Genomic DNA, 23,696 nt, shown 5'->3' on the forward strand with positions numbered 1-23,696 from the left:
GTCTCTGATCATCTCCTGTATTATGTCTGCAGTCTCTTATCATCTCCTGTACTATGTCCGCAGTCTCTGATCATCTCCTGTACTATGTCTGCAGTCTCTGATCATCTACTGTACTATGTCTGCAGTCTCTGACCATCTCCTGTACTATGTCTGCAGTCTCTAACCATCTCCTGTACCATGTCTGCAGTCTCTGACCATCTCCTGTGAAGACACTTCAGCCATTCTCCATTATTCCCAGTTCTGAGTTGATTTTTCTGCCTCCTTTATAGATCTTTCGGATCCTCCCCATTGCAGCCTCGGCCCACCTCCCTGGACCCCGCATGTCTCTCTATAAGCCGGGTATTGTCACCGCAGGAAATGCTGAACTCCTGAGGACGGGATTACAATGCCAGTGTGCCGTCCATCCCCAGAGAGCGCGCTGGTGGGACAAAAGTTCTATAGACATCTTCTGTTTCTCCACAAAGGCCCCAGCTGCCAACCCCCCCCCCCCAATTCTGACCGCAATATCCTCATTAAATAGGAAAATGAATTGTTGGATTGGACATGTGGGGACACCTCGCCACGGCATATGGTGAGGACATGATCAGAGATTTAATATCCCCGGCTTAAAGGAGCAGTACACAGAAAACTCACCTTCCTTATAATAGTTACAGATTATTTACACAACAAACATGAGTATAGGACCGCCCCCAATATGTGACATCACAGTGCACCCCATCCTTCTACCCCGCGGACATTTCAGTCTACAGCAAGACGATCGCCCCTGCCAGATTCCTCCAGTTACATTTCAGCAACTTCATCATTTAACAATGTAACATCTTTCTTTTATTGGTGTTCATATCTGATGATGGCAACAATGTATGCGATATATTACAAATTGTTTCAATTTAATTTTACACCCCTGATGACCCCCCACACCCCCCCCCCCCCCAGCTATACAGAGCAAAGTAACACAGGCAATTATTAGAGTCTGGGATCCCAAGCTACAGGCCTTTTCCACCATCTCCTGTATCATGTCTGCAGTCTCTGATCATCTCCTGTACTATGTCTGCAGTCTCTGATCATCTCCTGTACTATGTCTGCAGTCTCTGATCATCTCCTGTACTATGTCTGCAGTCTCTGATCATCTCCTGTACTATGTCTGCAGTCTCTGATCGTTTCTTGTACTATGTCTGCAGTCTCTGATCATCTCCTGTACTGTGTCTGCAGTCTCTGATCATCTCCTGTATTATGTCTGCAGTCTCTGATCATCTCCTGTATTATGTCTGCAGTCTCTGACCGTCTCCTGTACTATGTCTGCAGTCTCTGACTGTCTCCTGTACTATGTCTGCAGTCTCTGATCATCTCCTGTATTATGTCTGCAGTCTCTGACCATCTCCTGTATTATGTCTGCAGTCTCTGACCGTCTCCTGTACTATGTCCGCAGTCTCTGATCATCTCCTGTACTATGTCTGCAGTCTCTGATCATCTCCTGTACTATGTCTGCAGTCTCTGATCATCTCCTGTATTATGTCTGCAGTCTCTGACCATCTCCTGTATTATGTCTGCAGTCTCTGACCGTCTCCTGTACTATGACCGCAGTCTCTGATCATCTCCTGTATTATGTCTGCAGTCTCTGACCATCTCCTGTATTATGTCTGCAGTCTCTGACCGTCTCCTGTACTATGTCCGCAGTCTCTGATCATCTCCTGTACTATGTCTGCAGTCTCTGATCATCTCCTGTACTATGTCTGCAGTCTCTGATCATCTCCTGTATTATGTCTGCAGTCTCTGACCATCTCCTGTATTAGATCCGCAGTCTCTGATCATCTCCTGTATTAGATCCGCAGTCTCTGATCATCTCCTGTACTATGTCTGCAGTCTCTGACCATCTCCTGTACTATGTCCGCAGTCTCTGATCATCTCCTGTACTGTGTCTGCAGTTTCTGATCATCTCCTGTATTGTGTCTGCAGTCTCTGATCATCTTCTGTACTATGTCCGCAGTCTCTGATCATCTCCTGTACTATGTCTGCAGTCTCTGATGTCAATACAACCAGTCTGCCCATAGAAGGATTGAAATCTGTCTGGGTCCTGCTGAACCAGCCAAATTTCGATCTATCTGTTGCCGGCTTTAAAGCAGAGTCCCTCCTTACATCAGTGTCATCATCGGAGCCCCCCCCCCCTTACAACAGGGTCATCATCAGAACCCCTCCCCCACATCAGGGTCATCATCAGAGTCTCCCTTACATCAGGGTCATCATCAGAGCCCCCCTTACATCATGGTAATTATCAGAGACCCCCTTACATTAGGGTCATCATCAGAACCCCCCCCCCCCACATCGGGGTCACAATGAGAGCCCCCTCCCTTACATTAGTGTCATCATCAGAACCCCTCCCCCACATCAGGGTCATCATCAGAGTCTCCCTTACATCAGGGTCATCATCAGAGCCCCCCTTACATCATGGTAATTATCAGAGACCCCCTTACATTAGGGTCATCATCAGAACCCCCCCCCCCACATCAGGGTCACAATGAGAGCCCCCTCCCTTACATTAGTGTCATCATCAGAACCCCTCCCCCACATCAGGGTCATCATCAGAGTCTCCCTTACATCAGGGTCATCTTTAGAGCCCCCCTTACATCATGGTAATTATCAGAGACCCCCTTACATTAGGGTCATCATCAGAACCCCCCCCCCCCCACATCAGGGTCACAATGAGAGCCCCCTCCCTTACATTAGTGTCATCATCAGAACCCCCCCCCCCAAATCAGGGTCAGCATGAGAGCACCCCTTTACATTGGGGTCATCACCAGAACCCCCCTTACATCAGGGTCATAATCAGAGCTGCCACCTTACACCAGGGTCATCATCAGAGCCCCCCCCCCTCCTTACATCAGGGTCACCATAAGAGGCCCCCTTACATCAGGGTCAGCATCAGAGCCCCCCTTACATCATGGCCATTATCAGAGACTCCCCCTTACATTAGGGTCATCATCAGAACCCCCCCACATCAGGGTCACAATGAGAGCCCCCTCATTAGTGTCATCATCAGAGCCCCCTAAATCAGGGTCAGCATGAGAGCCCCCCCTTACATCAGGGTAATCACCAGAACCCTCACCTTACATCAGGGTCATCATCAGAGCCCCCACCTTACATTAGGGTCATCATTAGAGCCCCCCGCTTACATCAGGGTCATCATCACAGCCCCCCTTATATCAGGGTCATCATCAGAGCCTCCCGTTACATCTGGGTCATCATCAGAGCCCCCTTACATCAGTGTCATCATCAAAGCCCCCCACCTTACATTAGGGTCATCATCAGAGCCCCCCCCCCTTACTTCAGGGTCATCATCAGACTCCCCCTTATACATGAGACGTAGGGACCGTAGACAGCCCCCCTCCCCCCGGCCTCGATCCTGAGTCAGTAAGGGTACACCATGGACCCCAGCTGTGGGCCAGATGTGGCCCCTGGGCCGTAATTTGGAGACCCTTGCCATAACGAGAGGGCTCCTTCCAAAGGGTCCTCAGAGAGAAGGAACATAGCCCCCCTTTTTGTAGACTTGGAGGTGGAGAGAGCGTTCAAAGGGAATTTCCTGAGTCAGGAATACAGACCACAATCCATTTATTTTAGTGTCCCTTTAAGGCGCGCAGCGAATATTTGGGGTAAGAATGGACACGGAATGGTTACATAGTTGCGCCTCGTCTCTATATATATATATATTAGTGAGTTGAACTTATTTCCCCTGATGACAATGTGCAGCCTTACCCCCCCCCCCCCATCCCTGAGTATAACAGGAAAGGAGGGGGAGGGCCTGAACTTCATCTCTCTGCAGAACGCCTGGCCCAGCTTTGCTATCACTTTCCCTTTAAATAAAGGGCCGGCCTCCTGAAAAAAAAAAAAAAAAAGTGACACAGTTTTCCCCCGAGTCAGCCAATGGGAGGGCAGCGCCGAGGGCCCTTGTGTTTTGTTACAAGTTGCACAGAGCCCTGCAGACAGAGAGGCAGAGTGTGTGTGTGAATGTGTGTGCTAGGAGTGTGCATGAGTGAGAAGCAATGGAGACTTCCACCCCACTCCCAGGACAACCTAAAGCCCACAACTGAGCACCAAGTAGGGGGGGTGGGGGGTGATGTAAGCCAAGGGGCGCCCCGACGTAAAACCCAGTCCGGTCCGGCACCGCCGCCGCCGCTGCACGCCTTCTCCCAGAACCCGAAAACCCGGCAACTTTTTTATTTAATTTTTTCGCTTTTCACCTAATTTTATTTTCTTATTTTTAGCATTTTTTTTTTTTTGTATTCGAAACCGGAAAAGCCTAAGAAAAAAAAAAAAAGACCAAAAAATAACAAAAAAAAAAAAATATATATATTTAAAAAAAAAAAAAAATTAAATGCCTGTGGAGGTTTTTACAGCCTGCAGAATTTTTCCTTCTTCTCGGTGTGTGTAAGCGTGTGTGAGTGCGTGTGCAAATGAGAGTTTAACCCCTTCCTCCTCCTCCTCCTCGGGATCTGTACAATGCTGAAGGTTCTAACCAAGAAGTTACGGAACCAAAGCCTGAGCGAGATCCAACCCTACCAACTCAAGGTAACCTCGAAAAAACTCAAATTGACTTTTTTTGTTAAGTTTTTTTTTGCTTTTATGAAGGTTGGGGGAGAGCAGAAGGAGGAGGCCTGGAGGTCTCCAAGGTCTGATGGTCTTCTATATGATTATTATTATTATACAGGATTTATACGGCGCCAACAGTTTACGCCGCACTTTACAATATAAAGAGGAGACAATACAGTTATAATACAATAAAATACAAGAGGATTAAGAGGGCCCTGCTCAGAAGAGCTTACAATCTAATAATATGATGAGCAGGGCTATAATTAGCCGCCATGCTGGCCCCGCTGCGTGCGTTTTTGCATTATTCATTCTCGGATAGAATACCTGGTTGGGGCGGTGAAGGCGGCGTTGGGTGAGGAGAGGCCGGGTGGCTGAACACAGTTGGAAGGAAGGAGGACGAGGCCTTGCTTTGCTTTTTTTTTTTTTTGCTTATCTGTTGTAATCTTCCAGGCTTTTCGAGGGCTGAGTAGGCCTCTCCAGGACCCACTGAGCACTTTTCTCTGAAAGGCTGACCCATGCCCGGTCCTAATTGAAGTGCAACAGAAGAGCTGCAGCGCAGAGCTGGAAGGGGGGGGGGGCGCCTGCGCTGGGCATGCCGGTGGGCTTCACTCATACTGGACTTGAACTAGAAACTAGAAATACCTTTTATGAGAAATAAAAAGAAGAAGAAGAAAATAATAAAAATAAAAAAAATTAAAAAAAAGGTTATAAAGATAAAATACAAGATAGACTGTGTAAAAGTGTTAAACAAAAAATAAATACAAAATAAAAAAATAAACAAATAATAATTATAATATAGTATTTATTAAAGTTCATGTGAATCCAGGGAGGTTTTTCCAGTGCAACTTCAACCTAATCGGATGCGCAGTATAAAGTGCCAAGACAAACATCAGTGTAAAATTGGTGCCCCCCTCCCCCTCTGTGTGCACCCCCCTCTCTGTGCTTCCCTCTTTACATCAGTGTAAAATTGGTGCCCCCCCCCTCTGTGTGGCCCCCCTCTCTCTCTGTGCTCCCCCCTCTCTGTGCTCCCCTCTTTACATCAGTGTAAAATTGGTGCTCCCCCCTCTGTGTGCTCCCCCCTCTCTGTGCTCCCCTCTTTACATCAGTGTAAAATTGGTGCTCCCCCCTCTGTGTGCTCCCCCCTCTCTGTGCTCCCCTCTCTGTGCTCCCCTCTTTACATCAGTGTAAAATTGGTGCCCCCCCCCTCTGTGTGGCCCCCCTCTCTCTCTGTGCTCCCCCCTCTCTGTGCTCCCCTCTTTACATCAGTGTAAAATTGGTGCTCCCCCCTCTGTGTGCTCCCCCCTCTCTGTGCTCCCCTCTTTACATCAGTGTAAAATTGGTGCTCCCCCCTCTGTGTGCTCCCCCCTCTCTGTGCTCCCCTCTCTGTGCTCCCCTCTTTACATCAGTGTAAAATTGGTGCTCCCCCCTCTGTGTGCTCCCCCCTCTGTGTGCTCCCCCCTCTGTGTGCTCCCCTCTCTGTGCTCCCCCCTCTCTGTGCTCCCCTCTTTACATCAGTGTAAAATTGGTGCTCCCCCTCTCTGTTCTCCCCCCTCTGTGTGCTCCTCTCTCTGTGCTCCCCCCTCTCTGTGCTCCCCTCTTTACATCAGTGTAAAATTGGTGCTCCCCCCTCTGTGTGCTCCCCCCTCTCTGTGCTCCCCTCTTTACATCAGTGTAAAATTGGTGCTCCCCCCTCTGTGTGCTCCCCCTCTGTGTGCTCCCCCCTCTCTGTGCTCCCCTCTTTACATCAGTGTAAAATTGGTGCCCCCCCTCTGTGTGCTCCTCTCTCTGTGCTCCCCTCTGTGTGCTCCCCCTCTCTCTACTCCTCTCTGTGTGCTCCTCTCTCTGTGCTCCCCTCTGTGTGCTCCCCCTCTCTCTACTCCTCTCTGTGTGCTCCTCTCTCTGTGCTCCCCTCTGTGTGCTCCCCCTCTCTCTACTCCTCTCTGTGTGCTCCTCTCTCTGTGCTCCCCTCTGTGTGCTCCCCCTCTCTCTACTCCTCTCTGTGTGCTCCCCCTATGTGTGCTCCCCCCGTGTGCTCCTCTCACTCACCGGAGAGCATGGACTCCCACAACAGAAGTCGGATGCGTTCTGAGAGGGTGGCTGGGCTTTGTAGTCCCACTGGCTGTATCACTGCGGCCTGCGTTGTCCTCACTGGGCCATCAGAAATCCCGGAATCCTATTGAGAAGAGCGCAAACGTTACGAGGACCGCTGGGCTCTGTGGTCCCACAGGCTGTAACTCCAGATTTTTTTACAATAAATACACGGAATTACGCTATACGGCTTCTTTTGCCATTTGTACCCGGCCCTCGAGGTGCGTTTCGGACAACACCTTTTTGTGACCTTCGTGTAAGTACCTTAATGGGACCTTGTATGCGCCTCCTGCAGTCCCCTGTACAACATGGCTTGGGTTTGAGAGGAAGACCTAGTACAAGGAGCCAATCAGTTCATGTGCTGACAGGAAGCATGCCGATAGGAGGAGAGAGCAGAGAGTGACAGAGCGATGAGCTCATCCCTGAGCTGCTTCTCCTTTCACTGTCCAGTCACAGGTTGGGGGCTGGTCCGGGATGAAGCGGGATGACTGATTACTGGTCGTCAGACCGAGGACATCTAGTGGCAGAATTAAAGGAGAATGACCGTTTTCTTGTTGTTTTGGTCAGAGTTCTGCTTTAATGCATTAATTAGTAGAAACAGATCTACATTTCTGAAAGGCTCCTGCAACCTTTAGGCCTCTAATTAATATTTTGTTTTCTTTCATTATGTGAATTATGAATAGAGGCCCATTAGTGTTCCCTACAATAGGAACAAAGTCCTGAAATAATCTGACAACAGATTCATATATATAATAAATATAATAAATATATCATGTAATACAATCTGCAAAAGATGACATTCAGGCAAATCCATAGATAAGAGATGCCAATGGATGAATATTTGGCTCCGCCCAGTACAGAGCTCGGCACGGCCGGGCCGGTGACCTGACTCTTCCCTAGTGCAGTTAACCCATGCAGTTTGGTCAGCTCTCCGCCCCCCAGCCTGTGATTGGACAAAGGAAGGAACAGCAGCAGCAGCAGGTGAGGGGAGGAGCTCACCTTTGCTGGTCTCTCCTCCTGTCTGCCAATTTCTTGACTGCATATGTGACCTGCAGCACCACTGATTGGCTCTCCCTTTCCCAGTCTGAGTGCTGCTCTGCGGTGGATTATAGATTGGAATTCGGGTTACCTTCGCTACACGCGGGAGTTACTTTTGTTCTTGTTTTTTGGTAAATATTGCAAGAGTTCTGTTTGCTCAGCAGCTAAATTCTCCCATTGGCATGGTGGGGACATTCTATGCGTTCTACCACCAGGGGGCAGACGAGTCACGAAGAGTCTGTATTGAGGGTCCCTTCGCTCAGCGGGAGACGTGATTGGATGCTCTGCGGTGTGTATGGCGGAGAAGAGCTCCGATTTTTTTTTTTTTTTTTTATAAACCAAGAAATTATGGACGTGCACATTCCCAGGAGATAGGCAGCCTATCGCTGTACTGGGAACCGGTGACATCACTGCGGCAGGCACTCTGCGTCGCGGCTCGTGGATGTCCATAGCTTCTCATTAATCGATCGGTTATTGATTTAGCACACAGATATCTTTATTTTACAGTATAATGAAAACCCAAACTAGGGAGTCTGAACAACGACTACGCGATCGGTAGAGAACGCGCGAACGCGATTTTTTTTTTTTTAAACATTCTTTTAGGGGCCATTCACAGCAACCTGGTCTGCCGCGGTTTCCGGTAAATACATGTGCATTGTGTTTTGCGCATTAATACGCATTGCATTGGGGCAGCCCATCCACTTGAGTGCAAAACACAGCAATAATCGCATATGCAGCAGTTTTGCAGCGCACGCTATGGCATTGAGCTGCACCGCAACACGCGTCCCCAAGGTACGCTGGGTAAGGGGGGTGCGATCCAGAATGAAAAGGACCGAATCGCACCAACGCATGCAGTAAACCAACAGTGTGAATGGGTCCTGAGGCCGCATTCACATTTTGCGTTTCTGTAAATGCGCGCAAAATTGCGTTTTTTTGTGCCACATGTGTAGGTCACCCCATTGATTACAACTGTCTGCCCTATGCGCTATAAACATGAAAAGCAGCTCACCCCACCTTTTTCCAGTGTCAAGCTTTGTGCGTTTTTTGACCGCGTGCTTTGCCATCTTTTAACACCTTTTTTTTTTTTATTCATGCGACAAACACCCATCTTTTTTGCCCCTTTTAACAGAGTGCCATTAAAAATGGACGACAACGCGAGCACAACAGGAGCGTTTCGTAACTGCGTGCACAAAATTGCACGCTTTTACAGGGTGTGAATGCTACACGAAACTCACTTTATTGGCTTAACTTGTTGACGCCGGCCTTTTAAGAGGTTTCTGATGCCGGGGCGGTGAGGTGGGGTTCAGTGGCGGCTGTTCCATATAGGGGCGCTGCCCTCAGATCCATGCGCCCGGCCCCCCAATTTACATGCAGGGCGCCGGACGCATGGATTCCAATGGGGTTTTCTTTTTTTCTTCGAAGCACATGATTAGATCCCGAGGCTCTAATTGGCTTCAAAAAAGGATGGACTCGGGCACAGTGCTCTGCGCCCCCCGAGCCCATCCACTTGTGTGACATTAGCGCATTCATTTTCGTTATGGGCTTCTCCTCTCGGCCAATCAGGAAGCGGGTCCTAAGACCGGACTGGCGGAGAGGAGAAGCGACCGTATTGGCCTTTGAGCAGTGGGGGGAGGCGCCAAGGAGGAGACGCAGGGGTAAGCCGCTGAAGCTACCCATGGCCTGGGTCGGGTAAGTGCAGGGCCGATGGGTGATCGACCGAGTGACCGGGGGGTGGACCAACCGACCGACCGAGCAATGGGGGTTTTGCCCCCCCCCAAAAAAAAGTTTAGAGCAGCAGCCACCACTGACGGGGTGCTTCTGATGATGTGATTGCCATGATTGGCTGTCACAATGGTCACATGATCGGAAAGCTCCCGATTGCAAGGTTGCCAGATGGATAGCTGAACGTTTCGCCTGCCGTCTGTTTTGATTGGATCGGATCGGATGGGTGCGGGTGTCAGTGACATCCACCTGCCCATAGGAGTCAATGGCCTGAAAAACTGACAAACGGATCCGATCGGGCTTATCGTGTGAAAGTCACCCCATTGGAAGATTTCCCCCTCTTTTTCCTGTTTTGGTGACAACTCAGATTTTTGGATTTTCCCATCACTTGTGATAATAGTCATCATGGACCAATAGAGAGAGTGAATCTCCCCAGCAGGATCACAGACTGCAATAAAAAACATAAAAACCCAACAGAGGTTCTAATCCCTCACCACTATAATCAAAATTGAAAAAAAAAAAACGAACAACTTCAGAAGATTTACCCCCCCCCCCTGCGTTTTGTTTTTTGCATTATAAACAAAAAAAGATCGACAATTTTGAAAAAAACGAATAAAAAATTTACGTTCTGTTTATAAAACCTATCCAGAAAAAAAAAAAGTAAAAAAAATTTTATTGGGGAGATTTCTCTTCACTTCCTGTCCCAAAGCCAAAGCAGGAAGTGAGAGGAAATCCCTCCAAAGTGAGGGAATCCCTGGACTAGTGTCCCCATTGGATGATTCCTGTTCTGGGGATTTTCTTTTACTTTACACGATAATAGTAAACAGGACAAATATAAAGGGGAAACTCCTAACGGGGAGGGGGGGGGGGCACAGACTGCAATAAAAACTGACAGGGGGTCTAATCCCTCTGCACTCTATCCAGCACAAAGGAAAAAAAATAAAAATAAAGTTTCCCTTTTTAGATACTTTCATTTCCTGGTGTGATTCTGTAGATGCGATTCGCGGCGGATACATTGTTTCTAGTTAGAAATGTTACATAATGTCAGGTGACAGTTTATTGGCCATTTATTGGCCGTTCAACAAACAGGACTGACATGTGACGGCGGGCGCCTTCAGGCCAAGCTATCTCTGGGTTTTAGCCACGCCCACTCCATTAACTGCCCCGCCCACCGTATAAATGCGTACATAGCCACACCCACCGTATTGTTATTTTATTAGCACTGCGCTCATGGACTGGGTTTCTGCCTTTGTTTTTCTTTTTATCTTATTTTTCACTTGAAATTTTGTAAATTTTGCAATGTTGCTATTTTATTAGCGCTGCGCTTATTTTATATACATTCACCGTATAAATGCATACGTAGCCACACCCACTTTTACTGCAAATTGTCGGTGACGACTTGCGATCGTTTCATTCCGACGGCGATATCGATCGCTTCTTTTGATGCAGAGAATCGCCGTTGTCGCCGGGGGCGTAGCTACGCTCTGGAAAGACTCGCCCCCGGGGATTGGGTGACACAAAATGTACGAGGGGCCTGCGAAGGCTCCGCCCCCACACCATGCAGGCGCGCGCGGAGCGTGACGGAGCGCACACACACACGTTTGCTGTGCATTCCCTGTGCGTCACGTGTAGGGAAGATCATTCATTTCGATGGAACAAGAAGTCCGCGACTCTTAGGCCGCGTACACACGCGGGGACTGTTTGCCCAACTTTGTCCGTCAAACAGTTTCGGCAAACAGTCCGCTCAAAATTAGCATGGACGGACATGGCCACACACGACGTACGAACAGTCCGCTGAAACCGTGCGCGATGACGTGAACGGCACGTACGACGGGACGAAAAATACGACGTCCTATACACTGCATTATAACTTTCGGCGTGAAAATCCTTTCTGAGCATGCGCGGAACTTAGTTTGACGAACAAGCCTACACACGAGGGGACTGTTCGCTGAAACCAAGTTTCAGCGGACAGTTTTTCGGAAATTCCGAAAAACCTTGTTCAGCAAACTGTCCGCTGAAACTGTCCGCTGAACGCCCACACACGAGCGGACTGTCCGCCCAAACACTGCTCAGCGGACAAAGTTGGGCGAACAGTCCCCGCGTGTGTACGCGGCCTAACGCAAAATGAAGCCGCACCAAAACGCATGGCGCTGTCGCTCGGTGCATTTTGGCGTGCGCGTTAGCAATTGTATGGGGGTGTTATTATTGAATTAATGACTTGAGTATTGAGTATTCGCACGTGTCAGGAAAGCGCGCAATTTTGCACGGGTTCCCAAAATGCACAAGTATGAGCGCAGCCTTAGGACCCCTTCACACTGCTTCTGTGGCGATGCGTTTATTACACATGCGTTATCATGAAAGGGCAGCCAATGAAAATCCCTGCGGGACCGCTTTGCGTTGCGTTCTACTATTGTACAATGCATTGGGGCACCATTCCGCACTGCAATATACTGCACAGAGTGCGTGCGTTTTTGTGTTTGTGGGGAGGAGCATCAGCCCATGGGCCTCGCCACAACGCACATGTATATGGGCTGCTAGACACATGAGGCAGCTGCCTAAGGCGCTGTAAGAGTGCAGTTTTTGCTGATTTTTTTTTTCCCGCTGTTTCCATCCGGCTCCTGCATACCGCATTCAAAATGCATCACAGAAACGCATTGCTCCAGATAATTTGAAGCAGCGGGGGAGGGGCATGTCGGTGTGGATGGTGAAGTTTCTTCTTCATGTACTTTGTATGTAGTGAAAAAGCGGGACCCCTCTCACACCCCCTCTCCACCCCCCCCCCCCCCACACACACACACCCCACACACACCCTCTCCCCCTCGCACATCCCCGCCCCCACACACCCCTCCCTCCACACACCCCCTCCCCCCTCACATATCCCTGCCCCCCACACACACACCTCCCTCCACACTCACACCCCCCCCCCCCCACACACACACAGGCAGGATACTGCTGACACCCCTCCTCCCAGGCGGGATGCTGCCGATCACCCCCTCAACCCCCAACCCCCCCCCCCACACACACAGCAGGCAGGATACTGCTGACACCCCCTCAACCCCCACCCCCCACAGGCAGGATACTGCTGACACCCCCTCAACCCCCACCCCCCACACACACACAGGCGGGATACTGCTGGCACCCCTCCCCCCAAACGGGACTCGGCTGACACCCCCTCAACCCCCACACACACAGAGGCAGGATTCTGCTGGCACAACCCCCCCCCCCCCCTCCCTACCACACAGGCAGGATACTGCTGACACCCCCTCCCCCCCCACATACACAAGTGGGATACTGCTGACACAACCCCCCCCAAGACGCGATACTGCTGACATCCCCCCCCACACACCCCCACACACACACAGGCAGGATACTGCTGACACCCCCTCCCCCCCCCCACATACACAAGTGGGATACTGCTGACACAACCCCCCCCCCCCAAGACGCGATACTGCTGACATCCCCCCCCCACACACACACAGGCAGGATACTGCTGACACCTCCCCCCCCACATACACGAGTGGGATACTGCTGACAGCCTACAGGTGGAATACTGCTGGCACATCCCCCCCAAGATGCGATACTGCTGACACCCCTCCCCACACACACACACAGGTGGGATACTGCTGACCCCCCACAGGCAGGATAATACTGAAACCACACCACGGGGGGTTACTGCTGACACCCCCCCCAAGATGTGATACTACTGACACACCACCCCCCACACACACAGGTGGGATACTGCTGACACCCCCCCCCCCAAGATGTGATACTGCTGACACACCACCCCCCCCACACACAGGTGGGATACTGCTGACACCCCCCCCCCCCCCCCAAGATGTGATACTGCTGACACACCACCCCCCCCCACACACACAGGTGGGATACTGCTGACACCCCCCCCCCCCCAAGATGCGATACTGCTGACACCCCCCCCCCCCCCCCCACACACACACAGGTGGGATACTGCTGACAGCCCCCCCCCCCCCAAGATGTGATACTGCTGACACCCCCTCCACACACACACACACAGGTGGGATACTGCTGACACCCCATGGGTAGCAGCATGTCAGATCACGTGACCACTGTGATTGGCTGTCACAGTGGTCACATGATCAGGAGCTGTAGATCAGTACTATAGACCCAGCCTTGTCTTTGTCATCTCCATCACTGTGCTGGGAGTGCACGGTGTGCATGCAGTTGGCTTAGGAGCTCCCGCCACCCACTGATGTGTATATGCAGCCAGATCTATGTATTATGCAGGGTCTCTAAAGCGACACACTATATACTAATATTTGTGTTTCAGAGATGCTCTGAATGTTTCTTTTATTGCCCCGCCATGCTCTTCACAGTGATCTGAATGGGATGCAGACGGGTCCGGCGTAGAATACGATGCATGGTGGACTGGGTTGTAGGACTTTGGCCGTAGGTTGGCGAGTCCGGAGCCACAATGGGTGTGTAGAACAGACTTCCATTGTACTCCAGTGCGATTTTCTGACCCTGCGACCCATGACGACACGCGGAGAATGTGCAGGACATCAGAGGCCTGTGAATTCCACACACACTGGGGGCCATTCATGACTTCAGCTCTGCAATCAGCCTGACTTAGCAGCTGCTTATAATATTATTTGCTCTTCGGAAATTCATTCGGGGGTCATCTCAAGGGACCTCTGTGAAGCAAAAACCGAGGAGACTTCTGAGCGAAACTTCCATTCCTCGGCTCCAACATCTGCCTGATAGAAAGCAGAGATAATTGGTTACTGACCATAAAGGCGCCATGGACCTCAGATAAAGTAAAGGCTCCCGTATGACACGCTATACATATACCAGATCTGGTTGCTTTATGTTGCACAATCCTCATGCACTAAAATCTTCCTTCCCTTTTGTCTCACGCGCTCCCCCTCCCAGACACTGCAGCTCACAATGGGGGAGATTCAGCAACAGAGTCGGTGCTGTCCGTCCAGAAAGCAGGGGGCGGGACTAGGGGCGGGCAGTAGCTGATGACCAACCAAAAGGCTGATGGCCACGCCCCCTGCCTAGGGTTGCCACCTGTCCAGGATTCACCCGGACAGTTCAGGTTTGGAATCATGCGTCTGGGTTTCAGGCTGCCTGAAACCCAGACACATTATCTAGACTGGTCTATGGCTTCCCAGCAGGGTTGCTGGCTGCAGTTGTCTAAGCTGAGAGTGTCTGTTGCACTCTTTCACACTGCCAAAAGCCAACACTAAACAACCCCCTCCCCCAAACACACACACAGACAGGAGAGGAGAGAGGGCTCAATCTGCACCTCTTACGCCCACCCCTACCCCTACCCCTCTGTGTCTGCCCACACTCCAAACCCTGGCGCTGTGCCTCAGTAAAGGAAAGCTGGGGCCACAAATTTAAATCCAGCAGCCTCAGATACATCTGGATGAGAGGTGCTTACTGCTAAGGGGTGAGTGAGCTCACCATCCATCCCTGTCTGTGACTGAAGTCTCCCCCTTCTCTCTCCTGCCTCTAAGTACATTAACGCAAATCAGGGTTCTCAGAGCACCGCTTACATTAGAGTTCCCCTTTACACTAGAGGCAACAGTGTTCCCCCTTACATCAGAGTCTCCATATCAGGAGTTCTTAGTGTTCCCCCTTAAATCAGGGTTCCCAGAGCATCCCTTATGTTACAGCAGAGGCCACAGTGTTTCCCCTTACATCAGAGTCTTCTCCCATCAGAGTTCTTATTGTTCCCTCTTAAATCAGGGTTCCCAGAGTATCCCTTATGTTAGAGGCCCCAGAGTTCTCCCTTACATCAGAGTCTGCAGAGTCTCCCCTTACAGTGAAAGGGAACTCTGCGAGTTCAGCTATAAAAGGGGGAACTCTGATGTAAAGGGGGGACTCTTGTTATTAACTCCATATGATTAGAAATATTATTTAATAGCAAGATATATGTATAGTTTAAAGTATATAAAAAAAAAATGGTGTGCGCCGCTAAAGTGTTCGGGTTTGACTTAAAGAAAAGGTGGCAACCCTACCCCTGCCATATCTTCACATCCCAGCGCAGTTCAAGCGGGCACCACCCACAAGACAGTGGCAACTCTGCCTCTGAATTCAGTAGCAGTGCAGCATCGTTGCCATCTCATCAAAGGAAGCAGCATTAGGTATTTGTGGGACTTTGCAGGGGGACTAAGAGAAAACACGAGAAGCCATGGCTCTACCATAAAATGTATTAACACCTTAAAAACCTTTTCAGTTTTGAATAGTGTAGAGGGGTTAGAACCCCTGTTCAGGATTAGATTGCTATTTTCAGATCACCTGCTAATCTCAGGGGAGGACCAGAGCACCATCGAGGAAAGGCCACAGGTCTATATAAGGGCTCCGGCTGATCTTCAAGGAGGTCAATGCACTATCCAGCATCAGGCTCAGGTCCCAACCAGGACATCTGCTGATCTTGAAGGAGGTCCAAAGCACTACACAGCATCGGGCTCTGGTCCCAACCAGGACACTAGCTGATCTTGAAGGAGGTCCAAAGCACTACGCAGCATCGGCCACAGGTCTCAACCAGGACACTAGCTGATCTTGAAAGAGGTCCAAAGCACTACGCAGCATCGGCCACAGGTCCCACCCAGGACACCGGCTGATCTTGAAGGAGGTCCAAAGCACTACGCAGCATCGGCCACTGGTCCCAACCAGGACATCTGCTGATCTTGAGGGAGGTCCAAAGCACTATCCAGCATCGGCCACAGGTCCCACCCAGGACATCTGCTGATCTTGAGGGAGGTCCAAAGCACTATCCAGCATCGGCCACAGGTCCCACCCAGGACACCGGCTGATCTAGAAGGAGGTCCAAAGCACTACGCAGCATCGGCCACTGGTCCCAACCAGGAAACCCATTGATCTCAGAGTAGGACCAGAGTACTATCTATCATATACCTCAGGTCCCAGTCAAGTCACCCATTGATCTCAGTTCAGGTCCAGAGCACCATCCAGCATAGGTCACCTGCTGATCTTAGAGGATTGGAACACCATCCAGCATAGACTACAAGTCCCAACCAGGTCACCTGCTGATCTTAGGGGAGAATTGGAGCACTATTTACCAGCTGATCTTGAAGGGGGTCCAATGCACTATCCAGCATCGGCCACTGGTCCCAACCAGGACACCGGCTGATCTAGAAGGAGGTCCAAAGCACTACGCAGCATCGGCCACAGGTCCCAACCAGGTCACCCATTGATCTCAGAGTAGGAACAAAGCACCATCCAGCACAGACTACAGGTCATCTGCTGATCTTGGAGGGGGACTAGAACACTACCCAACCTGGCATAAGCCTTGGTTCATGATCCAGGTCACCCGCTGATTTGAGGTTCATAAAATTGGTGGGATTATGCTTCATTCAAATGAAGTGTAAAGTTGGCTGTGTCCCGGGTCAGTCCATGTAACGTCACAGACCAGGAAATGTGGCTCTCTTAGATGTAGTATGACCGGGGGCTGTACAGTCATCACATGTCTTCATTCCTCACCTTCTGCCTTCTGTTGTTTGCATCGTGGTTACAAGAAGATTGAAACTAAGTTGTCTGCATTCGTAAAAAAACTCAAAGCTCCATTGTTCTTCATTCTCGTTGTCATCAGAGTCCCCCCTTATGTTGGTGTTTCCCCTTTATGTGTGCGCTCAGCATGACAGTCCACCCTTACAAGAGAGCCCCCCCCCCCCCCCCCACCTTAAAGTCTCCATCAGGTTCTCCCTTTTACATAAAGGTCTCCATCAGTGAAGGTCTCTCCTTATGTAAAGGTTCCCATCAGGATCCTCTTACGTGAGGACCCCCCCCTTTGAGGGGGTTCCCATTAGGATCCCCTTTATGTGAAAGGTACCATCAGGGAGGGGGAGGACCCCCCTTACATGAGGGTCCCCATCAGGGAGGCCCCCCCCCACCTTTACATGTGGGTCAATATCAGGGAGAGTTCCCATCAGGGTTTCCCCTTATGTCAAAGTCCCCACCAGGGTCTCCCCTTACAAAAGGGTCACCCTCGGGGTGTGTCCCCATTACAAAAAGGTTCCTATCAGGGTCCCCCCCCTTACGTGAGGATCTCCCCCCTTTGTGGGGGTTCCCATCAGGATCCCCATTATGTGAGAGGTACTATCAAGGAGGGTCCCCCCTTACATGAGGGTCCACATCAGGGAGGGTCCCCCCTTACATGAGAGTCCCCATTAGGGAGGGTCCCCCTTATACGAGGGTCCCCATCAGGGAGGGTCCCCCCTTACATGAGGGTCCATCCTTACATGAGGGTCCCCATCAGGGAGGGTGCCCCCTTACATGAGGGTCCCCCCTTACATAAGGGTCTCCATAAGCTACATTGGAGGGCAGTGGAGACATTAGGGGCCTCACAGACCCCCAATGTCTCCATAAAGAGGACCCGTCACCTCCCCATGCTATAAAATAGGGGTTTTATTTTGTCTTATGATAGCAATAATATAAAAACATTTAGTAAAATGTAAAAAAAAAAATATATAAAATAATAATAGAAAAAAATGTTAAAGCATACACACCCCATAGTTTTTAGTGAAAACACTGCAGGGGTGTAAATGAGGCTCATTGCATCCAATCATTTTTCTTGCATATGAGTTTGTACTGCGTTTGTATCTGGTGTAAATGAGCCCATAGAGTCCTATGGACGCTGCAGTGCTGGAACTGTGGGGAGGCTGGAGACACAAGGCGCTGGAAAGCTGAGCATTATGACTCTTCTATTATAGAGACCCACTTTAAAATTCCACTTTTGGAGAGAACCGCATTGTGTGCAATGGCTGGAATTGTGATATATTGTGTGAAGAATTCATCCCAGTTCCAGCCCCCCCCCCCCCCCCAAAACACAACTTGTAAATATAAAAAGCGGAACGATAAGTGGGTTTTCACACTGGATTTATTGTCCAGCCCGGGGTTCTCCTTTAAGGCACCCATTGGCTGAAAGGCCGGGATATGAAAAGTGAGGAGTCATCGGCATTCTCTCTATGAGAGTCTGAAAATTCCATCTTTACTTTCCTCACCAAAGCTGATCGACTGTTAGAGGGAGTGTCAGATCAGCGTCAATACCCGGGACAGAGCCGTGCATCTGTGATAAATCATTGATTTTCCAGCTGGGTTTCCAGAAAGCCATTGCCGGGGCCTGGCGTCCACACTCTGTACTTACAGGATTTATCCTCCATGTAGGAAAATATGGCTTCTTCTCCTCTGATTCCTCTCCAGGGTCCGGTCTACAGCGAGGTGTCGCCACCAATCCCAAACTCCGATCAGGATTGTAATGTCATTGCTTTTTCTTAAAGTTGCAGCAAAGTTAGGATAGTCATGTTACTGAGTGTTTACTAAAAGTCTGTTACATCACTGAGAATGCAGCCTATCCATTCACAGAGAGCGATGACATCACTGAGAATGCAGCCTATCCAATCACTAGAGAGTGGTGACATCACTGAGAATGCAGCCTATCCAATCACTAGAGAAGCGATGACATCACAGAGAATGCAGCCTATCCAATCACTAGAGAGCGGTGACATCACTGAGAATGCAGCCTATCCAATCCACTAGAGAGCGATGACCTCACTGAGAATGCAGCCTATCCAATCACTAGAGAGCGATGACATCACTGAGAATGCAGCCTATCCAATCACTAGGAGAGCGGTGACATCACTGAGACTGCAGCCTATCCAATCACTAGAGAGCGATGACATCACTGAGAATGCAGCCTATCCAAGTCACTAGAGAGCGGTGACATCACTGAGAATGCCAGCCTATCCAATCGCTAGGAGAGCGGTGACATCACTGAGGAATGCAGCCTATCCAATCGCTAGAGAGCGATGACATCACTGAGAATGCAGCCTATCCAATCCGTAGAGAGGCGATGACATCACTGAGAATGCAGCCTATCATTCGCTAGAGAGCGATGACATCACTGAGAATGCAGCCTATCCATTCACTAGAGAGCGATGACATCCACTGAGAATGCAGCCTATCCAATCACTAGAGAGCAGTGACATCACTAGAATGCAGCCATACCAATCGCTAGAGAGCGATGACATCACTGAGAATGCGGCCTATCCTATTTCAGGGCGGCACACTCGAGGCTCTATATTTACCATTTCACTAGAAAATACATTGACCTTTTTTTGTATCAAACTTTCAGGTTTATTCAATTTGTATCGATCTGTGTCGGTCCAGGAAGTGACAATTTCGGGAAGACGCTGACCTTTGTCCCTTTTCCTCGGTTGAAATTCTGCGCCGTGACCTCACCTAGGAGCGCGGCGTGATTCTTGGCACGTAGGAAGACGTTTTTATTGGCTATAAGCGGCAGGTGAATCGGTTTTAGATAAGCAGGACAGCTACTGAGACACACAATGCATACCTGCCTGAAATAGATTACAATTTAATTACTCCGCCGGAGGCCATGCGAGATAAACGCGGTTTATACAAGTCGTATGGATTAGCGCTGAAACTAGATCGCCTTTTATTTGTGTCACGCTCCAGCAGCTGAGTGCTCGTTCATTAACGTGCCGGGAATGGAGAGCAATCTATAGGAAGACCGGTCACTTTGGGAATAAATACTGAAAACTGGCCAAAGGATTCCAGTCTGTAGAATGGCGTCTATTAAATGAATTGGCAGAACGCCTCCGGGTGTTTTACCTTCATGAAAAGAAAAAAAAATGCAATGTAATCAAAAATTGTAAAAATGCACACAAGAGTAAAGAAAAGACAGGCGTGCGTTCTTGGGTATCTTTGCGTTTATTTCTTCCTGCGGGCAGATGCATTGTGGAGCAATTAATTCCAATGGGAATTGTCCCCATTGGGGAAAACCCATCCTCTCTGTGTCCCCATTAGGGAGACCCATCCTCTCTGGTCCCCATTAGGGAGACCCATCCTCTCTGTCCCCATTGGGGAGACCATGCTCTCTGTGTCCCCATTGGGGAGACCCATCCTCTCTATTTGTCCATTGGGGAGACCCATTCTCTCTGTGTCCCCATTGGGGAGACCCATGCTCTCTATTTGTCCATTGGGGAGACCCATTCTCTGTGTCCCATTGGGGAGACCCATTCTCTCTGTGTCCCCATTGGGGAGACCCATTGCTCTCTGTGTCCCATTGGGGAGACCCATCTCTTCTATTTGTCCATTGGGAGACCCATCCTCTCTGTCCCCTTGGGGAGACCCCTGCTCTCTGTGTCCTCATTGAGGAAAACCCATTCTGTATGTGTCCCCACTGGGGGGACCCATCCTCTCTGTGTCATTGGGGAGACCCATCTCTCTGTGTCCATTGGGGAGACCCATCCTCTCTGTCCCCATTGGGGAGACCCATGCTCTCTGTGTCCCTATTGGGGAGGCCCATGTTCTCTGTGTCCCCATTGGGGAGGCCCATGCTCTCTGTGTCCCCATTGGGGAGGCCCATGCTCTCTGTGTCCCCATTGGGGAGGCCCATGCTCTCTGTGTCCCCATTGGGGAGGCCCATGCTCTCTGTGTCCCCATTGGGGAGGCCCATGCTCTCTGTGTCCCCATTGGGGAGGCCCATGCTCTCTGTGTCCCCATTGGGGAGGCCCATGCTCTCTGTGTCCCCATTGGGGAGGCCCATGCTTTCTGTGTCTCCATTGGGGAGACCCATGCTCTCTGTCCCCATTGGGGAGACCCATGCTCTCTGTCCCCATTGGGCAAAACCCATTCTGTATGTGTCCCCACTGGGGTGACCCATCCTCTCTGTGTCCCCATTGGGGAGACCCATGCTCTCTGTGTCCCCATTGGGGAGACCCATGCTCTCTCTGTCCCCATTGGGGAGACCCATGCTCTCTCTGTCCCCATTGGGGAGACCCATGCTCTCTGTGTCCCCATTGGGTAGACCCATGCTCTCTGTGTCCCCATTGGGTAGACCCCTGCTCTGTGTCCCCATTGGGCAAAGCCCATTCTGTATGTGTCCCCACTGGGGAGAGCCACGCTCTCTGTGTCCCCACTGGGAAGAGCCACGCTCTCTGTGTCCCCACTGGGAAGAGCCACGCTCTCTGTGTCCCCACTGGGGAGAGCCACGCTCTCTGTGTCCCCACTGGGGAGAGCCACGCTCTCTGTGTCCCCACTGGGGAGAGTCACGCTCTCTGTGTCCCCACTGGGGAGAGTCACGCTCTCTGTGTCCCCACTGGGGAGAGTCACGCTCTCTGTGTCCCCACTGGGGAGAGTCACGCTCTCTGTGTCCCCACTGGGGAGAGTCACGCTCTCTGTGTCCCCACTGGGGAGAGTCACGCTCTCTGTGTCCCCACTGGGGAGACCCACCCTCTCTGTGTCCCCACTGGGGAGACCCACCCTCTCTGTCCCTGTTGGTGATACCCATCCTCTCTGTCCCTGTTGGGGAGACTCATCCTCTCTGTCCCTGTTGGGGAGACTCATCCTCTCTGTCCCTGTTGGGGAGACTCATCCTCTCTGTCCCTGTTGGGGAGACTCATCCTCTCTGTCCCTGTTGGGGAGACACTCCTCCCCTGGGTCCCTGTTGGGAAGACTCACCATTTCCATTGTGTGGTGATCCATACAGTATAACATATATTTTATGTGTGTCACCTTAGGTTGTCTGCTCACAAATGATGATTTAGCACCCTTTAGGCTTGGTAGTAGATGCACGGGGGGGGGGGGGGGATGCTATTAGTTCTTAATGGCAGCGCCATGCACTTGCACCCACAGTGCATGTCTGCACGCATCACATCACATAGTACCTCAGCACCATGTGGCTCAGTGCGGTGCAATTTACAAAAAAGGGGTCAGGGACTTCTTTCCCCTGGGCTCACAGGTAAGGCAGTGCATTGAAATGAATGGGCTGACATACCAGTGCAAATGCGCTCACATGTATCTGAACTGAGCCTCAGCCCTGACAAAGAAGACCGGTGTGCCCCGTACACATGTTGGCTGTTCCTAGGACTCTCTCTTTGGATCTATGACACTTAGCTGTTGCTCTGACTTCTTGTACAGAGACAATAATGGGAGATTTCAGGCATTTTTCCCCATTTTATCCCATCTTAGGACCCCGGCTATCTGACTGCGCTGAAGTGATCGCTTCACTCCGTCCGGGAATAATCGCATCTTTGTTGCAGTCAGCCTGATCTCTCATGTGAGGGGTCTGACAAACAGACAAACACCGACCTGTGTCTGCGGAACTTCTACAAGGGGCCTTGTCCTCAGAATATAAGGAGTCTGTGAGCGGCTGATGTCAGCCATTGTTTGTTTGAATGGAGCCGTACATGGCGGCACAATGCAGCGCCCTACAGTCCGCGTCACATGACCAGGCCACCCGAGACTCTGTCTACATCTACAACCACCACTGCAAATCTTGATTTATTACTTGTTTTCACATTTTCCATCACATACAATCAGGGGCAACTTTTGGCCCAGGGGGGCAAGTACCACCCAAAGGCCCATGGTGCAGCGACTTGGCCTCCTCCCACTCTTCCTCTTACCTGCCTCCTCCTGACCCCCATCCCAGGCTGAAGCTCCGCTCTGGGTATTCTCTGTTCACGGGGCAGGTCAGGCTGGACAGCGCCTGCTGCACCGACCCCAAACACACCTCCAAGACCACCACTGCCTTGCTAAAGAAGCTGAGGGTGAAGGTGATGGACTGGCCAAGCATGTCTCCAGACCTAAACCCTATTGATCATCTGTGGGACAGCCTCACTTGGAAGGTGGAGGAGCGCAAGGTCTCCAACATCCACCAGCTTGGTGATGTCATCATGGGGGAGGGGAAGAGGACTCCAGTGGTGACCTGTGAAGCTCTGGTGACCTCCATGCCCAAGAGGGTGAAGGCAGTGCTGGAAAATAATGGCCGCCATACAAAATATTGACACTTTGGGCCCAATTTGGAGATTTTCCCTTAGGGATGTACTGACTTTTGTTGCCAGCGGTTTAGACATGAATGGCTGTGTGTTGAGTTATTTTGAGGGGACAGGAAATTTACACTGTTATACAAGCTGTACACTCACTACTTTACATTGTAGACAAGTGTCATTTCTTCAGTGTTGTCACATGAAAAGAGAGAAGAAAAGATTTACACAAATGTCACTGAGGGGTGTACTTACTTTTGTCAGATACTGTGTATGTATGTATGTATGTATGTATGTATGTATGTATGTGTGTGTGTGTGTGTGTGTGTGTGTGTGTGTGTGTGTAGTATACACACACACACACACACACACACACACACACAGTATCTGACAAAAGTAAGTACACCCCTCAGTGACATTTCTTCTATCTATTAAATATGATAAATAAATTATATATATATAATTTATTTATCATATTTA

The 23,696-nt window shown here is 50.4% G+C and overlaps 1 protein-coding gene across 1 annotated transcript in view; it reads left to right on the forward strand.

Annotated features, from left to right (window-relative positions):
• The first annotated feature begins 3,946 nt into the window (after positions 1 to 3,946).
• The window catches only part of LOC143986956 (uncharacterized), a 99,403-nt gene continuing 79,653 nt past the window's right edge, over positions 3,947 to 23,696 (forward strand). The window contains exon 1 of the mRNA XM_077485371.1: positions 3,947 to 4,560. Within this exon, the coding sequence (XP_077341497.1) occupies positions 4,492 to 4,560 (69 nt within the window). The 5' untranslated portion in view covers positions 3,947 to 4,491. The remainder of the gene's footprint in view (positions 4,561 to 23,696) is intronic.

The sequence above is a fragment of the Lithobates pipiens genome, unplaced genomic scaffold (genome assembly GCF_037356315.1).
Source record: "Lithobates pipiens isolate NorthernLeopardFrog02 unplaced genomic scaffold, aLitPip1_a1.2 Scaffold_18, whole genome shotgun sequence".
Lineage (NCBI taxonomy): Eukaryota > Metazoa > Chordata > Amphibia > Anura > Ranidae > Lithobates > Lithobates pipiens.